The 15,976-nt window shown below is 37.6% G+C and overlaps 1 protein-coding gene across 28 annotated transcripts in view; it reads right to left on the reverse strand.

Moving 5' to 3' along the window:
• The window catches only part of RBFOX1 (RNA binding fox-1 homolog 1), a 1,074,031-nt gene that overhangs the window by 374,561 nt on the left and 683,494 nt on the right, over positions 1-15,976 (reverse strand). The window contains exon 1 of one of the 28 annotated variants that reach the window (XM_051631832.1): positions 14,401-14,422. The exons of 25 other annotated variants lie outside the window; for them this stretch is intronic. Coding sequence is in view for 2 of the 3 variants with exons in the window: in XM_051631827.1 (XP_051487787.1) it covers positions 410-430 (21 nt within the window). In the remaining variant the exon portion in view is untranslated. Of the gene's footprint in view, positions 1-409; positions 479-14,400; positions 14,423-15,976 lie in introns of those variants that run through there. 2 more of the 28 variants (XM_051631827.1, XM_051631834.1) reach the window with 2 other exon arrangements.

The following is a 15,976-nucleotide window of genomic DNA, read 5'->3' on the forward strand; positions in this document are numbered from 1 at the left end:
TTAGACTAAAATGTTTTGGTTGTGACAATGGTGTAGCCTACTGTAGTCTCCTTAGCCTTTCACACAGAATCTTCTGGTTTTCTTAACTAATTCCTTTTGAAAGAAACTCTGGCAACAAATGCTTATTGGTACTGCACAGATCTCTTTCTGTGTTCTTGCACAGAGCAGCTAAACTTTATTACAAAACCCCTGTGAGAACAAGGAGAGGCCAACTCCTCTTCATATCCAGACATGCAAATCACTGGGTTTAAGGTGGTTCTTTAAAAACACAGCATGAATGCCCAAGTGTGTCTGTCTCTCTGCATTTTTGTGTATCACTTCTGTAAATCTATGTATACGTGTATCTTCAGGAATACAGCAGGAAAAAAATGCAACACACTACATTTTTAGCTTTGCTGTGATTTATCACCTTTGTCATGTGCTTGCCCATTGAACATCATTGCAGTCCTTGAGAAATCAGTAGAACAGTGGAGTGTATCTGGAATTTAGATGGATGTAAATGCAAACAGTCATTTCCAAGAAAACATTGTATGGTTACATAAAACTAGAATTCTGTCCTCAATTACTATATTTGTAAACAAAACTAGCAATAAACATTTCCTATAGCCATAAATCCTAATTTGTCTTTTACAGTTTTAAATTAGCCATATATTTTTGCTTTCAAATTGTCTATGGAGATTATAGAAAAAGAAAACTCCAGGCAGAAGAATTTGCATTATATAGAAAAGAAACAACTCTCCCCCCCACCCCCAGCCTCATCTTGTGGGTTTTTCAGTCCTTGCACAGGCAAAACGCAGTGACACGTGCACAGCTTAGAGATTAGGATACACAGTCCCACCTTCTGCTTCTACCTCCTGAAATAAATGTTTCTCACTCTTCCAAAGGAAATGACTTACAAGTAATTTATGAGGTAATACACATAAATGCTCTGAGCACAGGAAAACACAGCTTTCAAATAATGCAAAGAAACTTATGTCTCCTAGGACTTCAAAGGTATTGCCAGGTTTTCTTTTGCAGAAGTATAGTATAAATACTCTAAAATGCAGTAGAAAGCATTAAGTAATCTATACTTCCTTCTGAATTATAGATGGAATCAAAATAAGCAAATACACAACATCAGTCTTCACCAGACTTGTCTTCTGATGGAACGTAAACTGGAGCCTCAGCTTGTGTGTTCCTTGGTTTTTATGCTATCTCCGTTGCTTACCTAAGAGATTCTGAGTTTCCTAACATATCACAACACATCATAAAAAGGTATCAACCTGGCTGGTTCTCTCAAAAGGCATATATCAAGTTTCCACCAACGGGAGCACTGTGAATAGTTTTGATTCCAGCTTAAATTTGTATTTCAGTGCTTATGTTTCAACACCCTTTTTAATATTTACTTAACGTCTTTCTAAAGACGGAGCCAGCGCCAGTAAATCAGAAAGCAGAATTCTGTTGTGGAAATTGTGATCATTGCAGCTTAACCCAAAACTGCTAATGTGGGCTTTTCTTTCATCCAATTTTGCAGACAGAAAAGCAGTTTCCTGTGGCTCACTGCTCCTGACAATACCCTTAGACCAATTCCCAGGATTCCCTCATCATGAGCAGATACCATTTCAACAGATGTCAAGAACAGCTAAGTGCACTTAGGCCTATTTGTTAAATTCCTAGGGGGAGGTAGATTGGTGAAATTCATCCTGTAATTAAACCGCATATTTCTTTCAAGCTGCCTCTTCCCTCTTCCTTTCATAATCCCTCTGCCTCGCATCAAATCATTTAGGCACTTATTGGCTACAATCAATACAATATGAGATCCATTAATTTAGTCCCTAGGAGACTTGCTGGGAAGAGGCGGGCCTGCTCTGCAAGCATTCTGAACAGCCCCTGCATGCCCGCTGCAGCAGCACAGCACTTAGAGCCAGTAGGGGCAGATTTATGACAATTCCATACTGTGTGCCCACAGCTCTGGTCTGCAGCCAAACATACATAAATTGGATTGAAATGGGAAACACTAAATATACTGCCTAATGCATAGAAATGCTAAGGAGCACAAATCACTGTGAGGAGCAGGGATGGCTGCACAGAATCTGAGCAATTAGGCTGAAGCTTTCCATGTATGTTCCAACACCCTGTGTGCCTTGCTGTGGAGAGTGAAATTAGGGCTGGAAAGATACATTAATGGGGCTTCTCATTCACAGATAGGGACTTCCAAGTAACACCTTGCACTTATATTTGTAGCTTGCCTTTTAACTTGCACAACCTCCTGTTACTGGATTGCTAGGATTTTTCTCCAGAGAAGAAGGGCAGGAGGAAGCTATTCCTTTTTTGTCGGAAGAGAATATAAAAATAATTCAGAAATGAGGCTATTTTTCATTTGTAAGGATATAGTATTGTTTTTTTTATTTAGAAGTAAACACCTAAACCAAGTCTCTAACAAGTAACTGTGAAACTGAGGGATCAGAAATTCAACCAAAAAACATTTCCTAAAGCCCAAACAGGCCATGCTATCCATATGCACACCAAGCTCATTGCCACCAAAACTACCTTCCTAACAGTAAGGATAACTGGAATTGGTACACACACAGATTACTCGTGGCAGGCTAACCTGGGAAGTGAGGAAAAAAAACAATATCCAAGACTTAATTGGATTATTTTGCTACAAATGCTAAAACAATCTATCAGACAAATAAAAGCTCTCTGTACTATTATATGCATTTGAATTTTAAAGTAGTCAACTAATTAGAAAGCCCATTCCTCCATTGAAAAATTAGTATAATTTCTAATTTTCTCATTAACAAACTCTAATTTAGGTTATGGTGTGTTGTCTATTTGACTTGTTTCCTATGAAAGTGTGATGAGAACCTTTGTCTCTGGGGTGTGGTTACAGTTTTTGCAGCCACTGAGGAGCACAGGAGTGCACGTGAGCAACTGCAGGCAGAAAGAGAGGAAATAATGAAGCTGTGGGCAAGACTGACCAGACCCAGCAGCACAGAGGTTTCAGATGGGCAGCAAAACACCATGGACCTGTCCCTGGATGCTCTCACTGATCTGGATTTCTCAAGATTTTTTTCACACATCTTGATCCTGCTCCTAAAACACATACATGGTTTCAGGTATTTCAGATTTGAAAAGACCATTCCCTTCCTTGTTAACTTCTATTTTACGTATTTTCTTGATTTAGGGCTGAGGGCTATTGCTTTGTTCCCTAAATGGAGTGGGAAAGGCTGTTGCACTTCACAGATTCTCCTGTGACCTATACTAGATTATGATTAAAACAGTCACAGTGCATACAGGAATCTTTTCAAACGTGGGGAAAAAAAAAAAGGTACCAAGAGGTCACCATTCTGTAATGCAGTGAAGCTAGTAAACTCTACAAAAAAACCAACCAAACAAAAAACAAACCAAAAAAATCTTCAAGTGTTTTACAAGGGATTTCCATTCCTCTAAAACATTTTTTTTTTCTCTTTGACTAAAGCTTTTCCAGTTTAAATTGTTAACATCAATTACAGTTTCAGCACAAAACAAAAAAAGGAGAAAACAACCATTCATTCTACAACGAATAACCCTTTAAGTTTACAAGGTTAACTTGAACAGAGTCTCATCTTTCTAATTGGATAAGAAAGTCTGAACCACTTCTATTCATACTGGTGACTATTTCACTAACTCAAAGCCATTTCCCAGAAATTCATTTTGGACTTCATTCCATTTCCTTTGCAGGAACTGCTTCACCAGATTATATTTATCTTTCAACTGCACAGCTTGATAAAAGCGTCAGCCCCCTTCTTGACTCACCTTGTGCCTGAGCTTTCTTAGAATATAACCTGCAGCCAAATGGGCAGCTATTCATTAGTCCCATCAAAACTTGCTGCCTGTTTTTGGCACTGTTTGAAAGGCACAATCTATTCCTTGTTCATCTCAAACTATTTCAGGACATTACTCCCATAAATCCTCTCTATTGTCCCATCAGGACTGGTCAGGTTATATTCAGATGAATGAGAATGTTTGTTACAAAATCAAACTTGTGAATGGACTTTGTCCCTCTCCCATTTATGAGATGGCTTGGGAGGGAATAAGTAACCTTCTATTTAGGGGAACAATTTGGTGTGAACTTGAAAAAATCTTGACTTGAAGACTTGCATTTATTTCAGAACTAAATGAACAGTGAGTTATCTCAAAGCAGATGAGATTTCCTCAGAGTGCTTGAATAAGTTTTTACTGCCATGAATACAGCTTGTACACTCTACAGTCATATGCAAAAAGCCTCCAGATTTCTCAAAAATTTGGATTAAAGAAAGAAAAACATCTCTTATCTAAAAAAACAACAACAACCAAAACACACCACTGCAAAACAGAACACAGTCCATACTTCCAGCATGGAATATACTGGATTAACCTCATGCCCCCGAGATCCACAATTAAGCATTTTAGAAGCTAATAAGAAAAATATGTTATCATCCACCAAATACTTTTATTATACTTTAATTCATTAGAAATTTTGTCAAATTATCCCTGGGGAAAAAGTACAGTTTAAAATTGCTTACATCTTTCTTAAAAGCTGAAGTAAGCTTTTCTGTTTCATCTTTTATAATCTTACTTTTAAAGTCTGCAAAAATTGCTGACTTTTGCAGTGCAAAAAGATAATTATTCCAAATGTCTTTCTTCTGGTATTTTTCTAGATACACCTAATTACTGCCTACCTGTTTTACATTTCACTTCTGGATGCCATGAAGATTTGCAAACAGAAGAAAAACCAACAGAAGAAAAAACACACGGGATACACCTGCTTAATGACAGTAATTAGTTGCTACTAATTCATATAGCTGGTACTGCAGGCTGTGTAGGTAAATGACTAATGCAGATAGCTTCAGATCAAAAGTAATTAGTCTGAGATGTGTAATAATATTTTTAGGACAACAGCTTCCTTCCATCTGCCTTTATCTCCCCCCCTTTCTCCAGGTAGTCATTTCCTAATTACTGGAGTAGCAACTGAGACAACTCTTCCATTTAAAGGAAACTTCTGCTTTCACATTTCTTCTCTTTCAGCTGTTCCTAGTTTTAAATTTCCTGATTTCCAGAAGGACAAAGAAGAAATAATCTTACCCTCAGTCTCCAGTAGTTTGTGGGTTTGAAACTTCTTGGTACATTTTTCTGTTTAATATTTCCTGATAGATTTCTTTTCCAGTAAATTCTCGATTCTTCCTTTGGACCCAAATAAACATTTATCATTCAGAACACGCTGTAGCAAGAGTGTCTCTTTGTGCATAAACATTGGTTCTTTCTGAAGCTGTCACCTGCTAGCATCATTGGATGGTCTTTATTGGCAATGGAAGGACCCAAGGAGAAAAAAATAATAAAAAAAATCATCAATACCAAGAGCAAGAAAACCTAAATGAAACTTTGTCCATCTTTTCTTTACCACCTGTAATTTTATAGACATCTTTCACATTTTCCATAATTTTGTCCTTTTTAAGGTTGTTACTGTTTCTGTTCAGCTCATGTTCATCATTTTACACATGAACTTTAGTTTGCCTTACTGTAATGCTTAAATTTAAACTTTTTTACATTGAGTTCCATCAGCTTCTTAGGTCTCAAAGTCCTCCTGGAATTTTGTAGTTGTTCCTTTTCTTCAGTACTCCAAATAACTTCATATTAGCAGGAAACTCATCACTAATGACCTCTCTTCCAATTAATACATTGAACTGAGTGGGTCCCAGTAGATAACCTTAAACCACTGTGAGTACTGACCATAGATAATTTTCTCCTTTTTCATCTTTAATCATTTTTTTTTACTACACAAGAAAATATCATTTACCATTTCAGCTGGCACCGATACCTTACAGAGTCATATTTTCCCTTTTGAAGAAAATAACTTCACCTGTATGTCACAGTTAACAATGTTTTCACTAATTCTATCCCTTAGTACACTTTCTTCTAAAACTTAGGAGCACAAAAAGGGCTGCTTTTACAAGTAGAAAAGGTAGAAATATGTTTCTGGAAGTGGAAATATTTAGCTGAACATGCTAACACTGAGATTATTTTGGCTCTCAATGACTTTATGCCTGTCATCTTCATTTTCTCACCCCTCTTCACCTTCTGTTTGGGACAAAAACTATCAGCAAAAGTAGGGATGACAGTAAAAGGACTAACCTATTTCTTGTTTCTAGCAAAAGATGGCAGAGGCATGAGAAGATGGAGACAACAGGAATTATATTAGTGTCTTCTGGGGAACCTGCAACTATTTTACAATTAACCTTCTTTGGTCTCAATCCAGACCCTGTACCAGAAGAGAACTTGCTTCTTTTCACTCTTCTGTACTGTTCATAGCTCGTGGTATGCAAAATTGCATCTGTAAGATGCTTATTAAGGTGTTTTATGCTGAAGAGATACACAGTGTACAAGCCAACTAACCAAAATCATATGGATAACTTGAATTCTAAGATAGTTCCCTTATGAGTATTTTGCTAAGCATCTTTCTTTTTATTTTAGTATGTTACTGTGAGCATGAAAGTTGCTCATTATAAATTAGGACACTTACTACCTAAAAATTGCCCTAGAACTATAAAAGCAAGACAAAAAATAGTCATAGCACATCAAAGAATTAACTTGCAGTCATTATTATGCATAACTATTGCAGTAGGTTAGCACAGAAGGAAAGAAATGCTTTTTGTCTCAAAGATAGGGGGTGAGTAAATTTCATTGTCAGAAAACAAGTGAATATTAAAATATATTATGAAACACTGAAGTGAAACAAGCAATCAAAGATGCAAAAGAACTGAGAAATAGAAGAGCTTTCTGTGAACTTCTGTTTTGTTTCTATTCAATTATCTTCTCTTTCAACTACCATCAGGTATAACGATAACTTGACTCTTTGTAATAATTACTTACTAACTGGGTGATTGGAATAGCCTGAAGGCTCAGATTTGGTCACACCTGCAGACTAAATTATTTTCTAAGTATGATTAAAAGCAAATGAAGGAAAAGTTGGAGAAGAAAATTAGCATTATATAAAGCAACACTGCTCTGGAATGCCTCATTAGGAAAATTAATAGGTTTCTCTTTAAAACAAGAAAGTATGAAGTCAAGAAAGATACACCTCAGACTACTAAAGGCAACAGGTTTTGTGCTACAGTGTGTTTATATTATAATGCTTAATTCCATTATAAAAGTAAGAATTTACTGCCCATTTATTGTCTTTTTGTGAAAACTGTTCAGACCTTTTTTGTTTCTAGACACTAGTTAGAAATCTTGGCTGTTAAACAGTAAGCCATTCTCAGCCTTACTTATAAGGCTGTCTCATACAATCACAGCTACTATTATTTCCACTAGATAATATTAACTTTTTATTTGGGAAAGCCTAAATTCAGTCACCAACATTCATTACTTAATATTTTGAGGCTGCATATTTATCTTACATGTTTATGTAAGGCCATCTCGCACAAAATACAAATTCTCATCCTTGTTATGCAGCACCTGTCCAAACTGCACGATGCTGCACCAAGACAGACTAGTTCTGAACTGTCTTGGTTGTCTCTGTAGTGCAATGCAGCTTAGAGACCCTTACCAAGGTTCTTAAATCATGGTTCAGTGCCTAGGCAGTTAGTCTTCCTTAAAATGACCCTTGTTCCCCTTCTCTTGCAATTTCTAGAAAGCCCTTTTCCTCCTTAAAAGACTTAGGAGTGTTGTCCCTTTTAAGATTATTCCCTCTCTTCACCACCTGATAAGACTTCTTTTCTTAATACTCCTCCATAATCACTCATTCTGCTCCCCTCTGGTTTTCTCCCGTCTTAAGACAAAGACCAAAAATTCTCCCTTGCTTCATATCTCATAACTCTACATTTGCTGAATGCAGTGTTTACCATCACAGCATGGTGTTCCCTTCAGCAGTTCCCATTCTGTTCTCCCGTGCAATCCATCTGTTTAAAGAAATGTGGTTGGCAGAGTCTTCTAATGAATGTTTTCTAAGACAAGGCTAAAAGCTAGTACTTCATGTTCGTACTCATCTAATCTGTAAACCACTTTCTATAACATCAGCCAGACAGCTGATCATAATTTCTCATGTAATTACCCTTTCTCATCTGTGTCATCTTCTTGTCTACCATCAGCTTTTTTTAGGTGCTCTAAGAGGTGCCTGTCCTCGCTGTCCTGCTCTTTTTCCTACACATCTTATCTTTGGCCACTTATCACCTACAAAGACATTTTCATATGACTCTCAGGGTCATCTGTCTAATTTACATATTTGAACTAAATCTCATCGTTGACAAATCTCCTCATGGAAATCTTAACAATTGCTTCAAGTTCAAAACAGAACCTTAGTTTTTCCTATTGCCCATTGGCTTCCAGGCCCTCCATATTCAAGCTTCCATAAATTTACCATCTTCAACTCCTGGCAAAACTTCCAGATCTTTTCCGTGTAACATTTCTAAGATCTAACACTTCATATCCATTTAAAGAACTTCAACTCTCACCCAACACTTCACACCATTTATACAATTAACATTTTCTTCCACCTCGACAGTTTTTCTCCACTCACAACCTTTTGGTTTCCTGCTGCAAAGGTAACTGTGTGAAACTGGTGTCTAGACCACTTCAGTCTTTTTACATCTTCCCTTTCCATCCCCTTAGACAGTCCTACCTCTTTTCACGTGTCTCATGAACAGAAGTGTCCGTTTCCCACCTTCAAATGGCCATTGCTTATTTCCAACACTTTCAGAAATACGATTTTTTGCTTCTCTTTCCTGTTGCCCCTTATATTTGCTGAGTCATTGCATTTTCCCCCTCTTCAAGTTCTCTATGCTGGGACAGCTACCAAACCTTGAGAAACTGAATCCATGTTAGGCAGTATGATGCTTTACTATGGCCTTGTATTCCTTTCTTCCAACTGTCTGCAAAATGAAATTATTTAAAGAAACATATTTTAATTCTGGGCTTTTCAGCATGTATTACAAGGGGTCTTTAACATATGGCAAGATATCCTTGGTTTAACAGTCAGACAAATAAGTCACAATACAAGGAATATACACTCAAACAACTGAAATTTAAGGTGATTAATATTAATTCAGGTAATTTTCAGTATTTGTGTAGGTTGTCAACTAAAGCATTCTTCATTCCTTGAAAAAGTGATAAATATCACTGAAGTAATGCTGCAAGGTTATTATATCACCGAAGAGATGCCTAGTAAATCCTTTTTTACATACCGTAAAAATGCACGTATTGCCACTTCACTGTCTCTGCTCCCCTTTCCTGATGTTTGGACCTTTTTTCTGTTCCTTTCTTGTTTCCTATTCTTGAAATGAGTTAGGCTCTCCTCTCCCCATAGCTGAAAAGCTGATACCAATTACTTAGCTTGCAATGCTGAGATTTTGGGGAAGATGGGGAAAAGAAGTGGAAAGATGTTATTCTACAGAAGCTTTAAATGTTCTAATCAGAATCATTTGTATCATTTTGTTGTCATGTTGACCTCTTATCCCTTCTGTAATGCATTGTTTTGTCAGTTTCTAAATTATTGATTTTAATCAATTGTACCATGCAGTCCTACAATCAATCAAAAGATACCAGAGAAAAAAGGTAGGTCTTAATCATTATTACTCCTTTGTTCAAAGGAACTCTGGTTTAACTTTTGATCTATTTCAGACAATGTAAAATCTATTTCTTTGATTCTATGCCTAATCAGTGCTTTGTCTGGTAATTAGGCAAACAGGATGACAGCATTACCAGATAAGTTACTATGTTTCCCACAAAAGAGAGTAAAATTACCTTGCTTAGGATGATGTACTGGACAGAAATCACTAGTACCCAAATCATGCTTCAAAAGAGATCTTGGTGTGCTTACGTGTCTGAGCCAAGCTGCTGGAGGGATCCACCTTGGTAGTGTCCATCCAGATTGGGGAGCAGGATAAGGCCACTGGTGCTGTCCATGTTCATTTGGGTGTTCTGAGTATATGTTATCTGTGTGGCTGACTACAAGTACATGTATATATCTCTGTAGATAACAAACACCTGTTGTTTGTGTCTGCCTCTTGAAACTGCCTCTTCAGCAGTGTGACTGGTTGGACTTGGAGATGTGATGGAGCAACAGCCTTGCCTCCTGTGTTACTGCCTATAACATGATATATTTTCCTTTAACAGTTTATATAAAGTTTTATGTAAAATAAATAAAGATGAAAATAAGCACAAAATATACTTACAATACATAATACACCCTAAAAGACTCTCTTAAGACAAATACTATTGTTACTATGCCTCCTACCCAAACTGATCAGTAAATTCTAACTTGTGGAGCTAACAAAACAAATTCCTCTCCTGGTGTACAAACACTACACTTTCCCCTTGCTTAAGAGAAGTGAAGCTGTGCAACCACGCAGTGTGTGTGCCAGATTTATTGATGAAGGAAAGGGTTCTCCAACCAATGGAACGGTGACCCAGTTTACTGAGACACCCGCGTCTGTGGTGCTGCTGTGATTTTTCTTGGCTGACATGTCTATTCCAACACACAGGCAGAGAAAGCCATTTAACCCTGATCTATGGAAAGAGCCTGTCAGGGAGGGCCTGATTCACCTGAAAGCCACCAAAATCACAAGAAAAAAAATCGGTCTGTTTGAGCAGTGGTGTAATCAGAATCAACAAAAATGAAAAATAATTTGATTGTGTTGGTCAGATGTTTGCAGGATGTTAATGCTAAACATACACTTTCTTCATAAAAGCAAAATCTGTGGCTTTCCTAGGCTTAGGCACTATCTTATTCAGGCTATGATAGAAAGATTAAACCATTTATAACTAATCTACCAATTCTCAGGAAAATCTCTCTTCATTCCCTTTGAAAATTACCAACAGCATGGGGCATCTCTCCCTGGAGCTGATGTTGGGGTTATGGTAAAGGCTGGTTTGCTTCCTTCACAACAACACAATTTTAAGAAAACTTAACCTCTGGGGGGAAATTAGAACCCTCACAAAGTTGGTGATAGTTTCAGTTATTAACTGAAGCATATTAGCAGCATCATGTCCTAGGAACACATAGTGAAAAAAGCCACTGTCAACTGCCTCCTGCTGTGCACTTAGACTTCAACAGCAGCTGTTTCCTACAATGTCTTTGGGAACATAAACTGATATTATGACTGACAAAGGGAGGATTTTTTAAAAGACATGCCTGTATTATTGTAAAATTGTGCTAGTATCAGAGAGTCATGAAAATGTAACTTTAAAGCCATACTACCCCTTTACATTTTTTTTGTCCCTGTGTACTACTCAGTTACATTTCACATCTTAATGTGTAACAAAAAGAAATGCTTGAAAACAGGGTTAAATACCTGCAGGATGTAACTTTATAGCATTAGGTCTGATTATAAACATAAAGGTAACTGATGCATTGTAATAGAATTTTCTTATGGCTCAGGCTAAGACTGTAAAATGTAAAGCTTCATACTGTGCTCACTGTGTTCAGTTAAAAGCAGAAAAAATAATGCTGCGTTTTCACTATCATCAGCAGAACTGCCATCCTTTCTCACAGGGTTTTCTAATCCATTCTGGCACCTGAGGCATTTGAACAGTTGGTGGGAAAAACTGAAACTGTGACGAAGGGAGTCTCATTTCAGATTTACAGTCCAATCACTCACAAAATCTGCCAATTCATTTTATAGCATGCACTGTGAAAATTTGTTACTGAATATGAGCCTAAAACATCTATTGGTTGAGTACAGTAGCTGGACTTTGAATGAGAAAACAAGTAACACAGTATGTGGTATCTTTAAGCTTGTAGTGAGGTAGCCCAGAATATACTTAAAATGTCCTTGGTATGTTTCAATCAAGCATAACATCTGCTCAGCCAACAAGCTGCTCTACTGCAGGATTTTTCCCTGTATTTTTTATGTCACTACTACATATGTACAGGTCTATCTCTGCATGTTGTGCACCAGCTGCCAAAATAGTACAGCAAGAAATGACTAGCCTGTGCTTAGAAATCATTTCTATTTCAAATATTAGCTTAAGAACTTTTCAGGTATCCGTTCTAAAAGTTCAGAAGTCAAAAAATACAAATTCATTTTAAAACCACAACACATTTTAACCGATCAGTTCTCAGCTAATTAAATTTATAACCACCCAAAACAGGTTAACTCACAAAAAACCTCTTTTACTTTATAGCTAGATGACTTAGGGGAAAAAATACACTACAGAGACTGTGGACCCCATGATTGTGCCCGTGCCACATGATTCTGGTGCTACTCACTCTTTTCTCTCCTCCCCAGCACAGCCTGGCTAGCTTCTGCTCTAAAAAGGGCCATTTCTCTATCTTACAGACCTGTCACACGCTAAGACAGTAACTGAGGAAAAAAAATAACTTACACTACAAGAAGATATTGGGATGTCTCTAGGTATGTTTTCTACTTGTATCCAGCCCTGTTGACTCATGCTGCAGAATCAAAACTGGAATGTCTGAACCTCTGAAAAATGCAATAAAGCCAGAAGAAGCCAGGCCATCCATCTTAGCTACATGTAACAGCAAGAGCAGTGGCTTTGGACCACCACCAAACCTCCACCTTGATTTGCTGCTGATGCTCACAAGGCTTGGCCTCACCTGCCTTGGCTCCTGGCTAATTCCTGCTTCAGGGAACAGCAGAGCACTTGGTAAAATGTCAAATAGCATCAGTTTTGTAGTGAGATGCATTGACTAATGACTGCATTTACAGCTGATGACTATGTTTTAAAGTTGCACTCTCCTTTTTTAAATTATATTTTTATGTTCCAAACTAATAGACAATTTAAAATTTTCCAATTATTTATTCTAGTAATAAAATTAAAACATGCAAAATAAACCTCAGACTTGTAAGTTTCCTAAGTTTCTTTTTTTCCCCTCTTTATGTCTAACACATTCTCTTTAATTCCTTACTTTTTATAGCAGCAGTTTGATATAGTAAGCCATAGTTTGTAAAAGCCATTAAGAGTAAGCTTGCTAGTAGCAATCCTATTAAGTTACCTCATCAAGTGATGGGCTGTTATGTTTTCACATGAATTTTCTTCAGCTTTTATGTTGTAGTATTCATAAGTGTCTCCGATTCTAAAAGTTATAAAGTATTTTGGTGAAATAATTTCTTAATGGAGAATAGAAAGGCAGAAACAATGTAAAAAACCAATTTCAATTACAAGAGTATCTTTGAAAAATCAGTTAATGATAGCAATATTGTAACAACATTAATTAAAAGAAGGGTTTGGGTTCCTAAAATGGTGCAGAGTAATAAGTTAACATTCTTTTGTAAGATCCTTCTCACAGCTGAGAGTGAGAATCCCAAATCTCAGTTCTGTTAATTCCCTTCTGTTAGGGTGAATTAACATTCCTTCATGTACCTGAGAGTATGGAATTCTGCATGGTGACAGCCTCCTCCATGGCCCCCCTGTACAGAGAAGAGATAGTGGAAAGCTTCTCACTGGCAATTACAAGCCACAACTCAACACAATTCATTACGTTCATCACAGTTATCACGTGCTTCAAGGTTTCAAATAACCATAGTTCTGAAATGCTGAGAAGTATTCATCCAAAAGCTGAATGCAGGATTAAAGCAGTATTTATGAGATATGTCAGGCACCATCTTATTTTTCAAAGTTCATGTGGTTAATAGTCATACAGCTACTGCACTACTTAGGTATGCTAAATCAGGATCAAGTATGCTTAATAAAAAAAAGTTGGGCTTATTAAATTATCACATGGTTAATTACAATGAGTATCAAAGGATTAATAAAACTTGAATGGGAAATTTATCTTTTCTCAACTATCTTCTGAAAAATAAAGAGGGACTTTGCCAAACATCTTGACATTTCATAATTTTCAATCATGTTACATGCTATCCTCCAATCTATTAATATTTCTCTTTCAGTATATTTTAGGATATATATTGTTTAATTTTTCTTCTGCATGGCAAACAGCCAATGCTTCCCATTCTTAATAAGTCAAGTCACAGCATGAACTTCTTGCACTTCTCCACAAAGCCCCATACTTCCTTTAACTTCTACACCAAATTTGAAATATTTTGATCCTTGCAGGTTTATCTTTCCCTTTTCATTGTAGTCATGGGTTTTAAAGCACAAGACAATTATCCCAATGGTTTGCCTGTTCCTGTAACCAAACACAACACTTTTACACTTCAAGAGCCAAAGAACAGGACACTATGCAAACACCACTGGACTCTCCCAGGATAAGAAAGTGCAGGACAGGCCTCTGCAAGTAGTCACAATCCTGAAAACTGTAGCTTCCTCTAATGCAAACAGAATGAAGGTTGAGATAAAAAGACTTCACTGCAGAGCACTGCAGTCCGTGCCCTATTCTCTGATGCTGTAGCCCAGAACCACCATTATGTACAAATGAAAGGGTCCCTTTTCTGTATTCTTGAAACATCTCAAACAAATCTTAGAGTAATCAGTTTCAATTACCTTTCCTGATTTAATACATCATGGCTGTATCCATGGGACTGCTCAGGGAGGAACCTACGAGTCAAAAACAGCAACAGAAGGAAAGAGAATGTTGCAAGAGAATTCATGTTCTGTTCCTTTTTCTATTTACAATTATATCTGTTTTACAAGTCTCCTTGTCATCCTTCCCAGAATGAAAACTGACCTTTTGCTCCAAGTGAGGCAAATTCCTTTATTTCCTTTTTAAAAAATCTATTTATGGTTTATGTCTTCTACTATATTCTTACAGAAAAAGAATGGTTTTGCAATAACTCCACTAGTCAAACTCTGGAGACTTGAGTTCCCTTTGTAACCTTCAACAAGCCACTCATGCTGTTCCTCAGTTAATGAGAAAGCAAATCAGCAGCAGTAAAGGCTAACGAGAGGTACGGAGCAGTGCTTATCAAGGGGAATACTGAACAGGAAATAATGACTCTGCCTGGAAGAGAGATGAGAGGAGGGAGGTGTGACAAAACTATCAGGTGACATTAGAAAGTAAGACGACAATGACTGGTTCACTTTTTCAATATTTTGTAGGATAAGCTCTGCTTACCCTCACTGTGCTCCTTGGAATTCTCTTCAGTGGGGGACCCACATCTTCCTAGAGCATGACACCCAAGCCTGGATACTATTTATATGCTTGCCTCATTTTGCTCAACATATACTGACCAAACCTGACATTGGTTTTTTAGCACAAAAAAAAAAAAACCAACATGTAGAGACATTTTAAAAACTCTCTTTTTTTCCTTTTTTTTTTTTTTTTTTTCTCATCACAGTTGCCAGTTTTAATCCAGGCTTCACTAAGCCACAGCATTTCATAATTGCTTTTTTTCCCCCCTATGCAGGTTTGATTTTATGACATATCTTAAGGGCTACAACATCTTCTGCTCTGGAGCACGAGCAACTGAGCAGGGTTGGCTGAATCTACCAAACCAGCTTGGTAACTGCTCTAATCTCTGTGTCTGTCTTGCAGCAATTCAGCACTCGGGGAGTGTTGTCTGAGGCCAGCGTTTGCCTTTCTGCAGCGTGATCCCATTATCCTGCTCAGGTGACAACTGTACACTGAGAAGCCACATAGCAGTTCACCTGAGTAGGCACAGGCCTGTGCTGGATGTCCAGCCAGGCTCTCAGGCTGTGCTAGGCTGCAGGACAACATCCACCAGCTCCGGGGCAGCAAGGAGCCTGTGGGAGGCTGCTGCTTGGAGCCACCTACCTGGCCTTACCATTGCCCAGCAGTGCAGCAAGAAGCTCTGATGCAAACACCATTTGTGAATACAGTTGGTTAATAATACAGTAAAATTATACAATCCCTTAAATGACCAAAATAGAATGTTGTGGGAACCCACCAGGGGTGCATCCAAAACTACACAAACATGGGGATCCCACCATGAGAATGGGTGTAAGATTCACTTCCTATCTCTATTCCTCATTTTATTCTGTTTTATTAAAACAGCCATTCTATTAAGCCATGTGCTCTCAGGCCTTTCTTTCTTACTGAGATCCAGAAAGAGCCCTGCACCACCTCCCTCTCCCTCTGCAGAACAGGACACAACTGGAC

The sequence above is a fragment of the Apus apus genome, chromosome 14, assembly GCF_020740795.1.
Source record: "Apus apus isolate bApuApu2 chromosome 14, bApuApu2.pri.cur, whole genome shotgun sequence".
Classification (NCBI taxonomy): Eukaryota; Metazoa; Chordata; class Aves; order Apodiformes; family Apodidae; genus Apus; species Apus apus.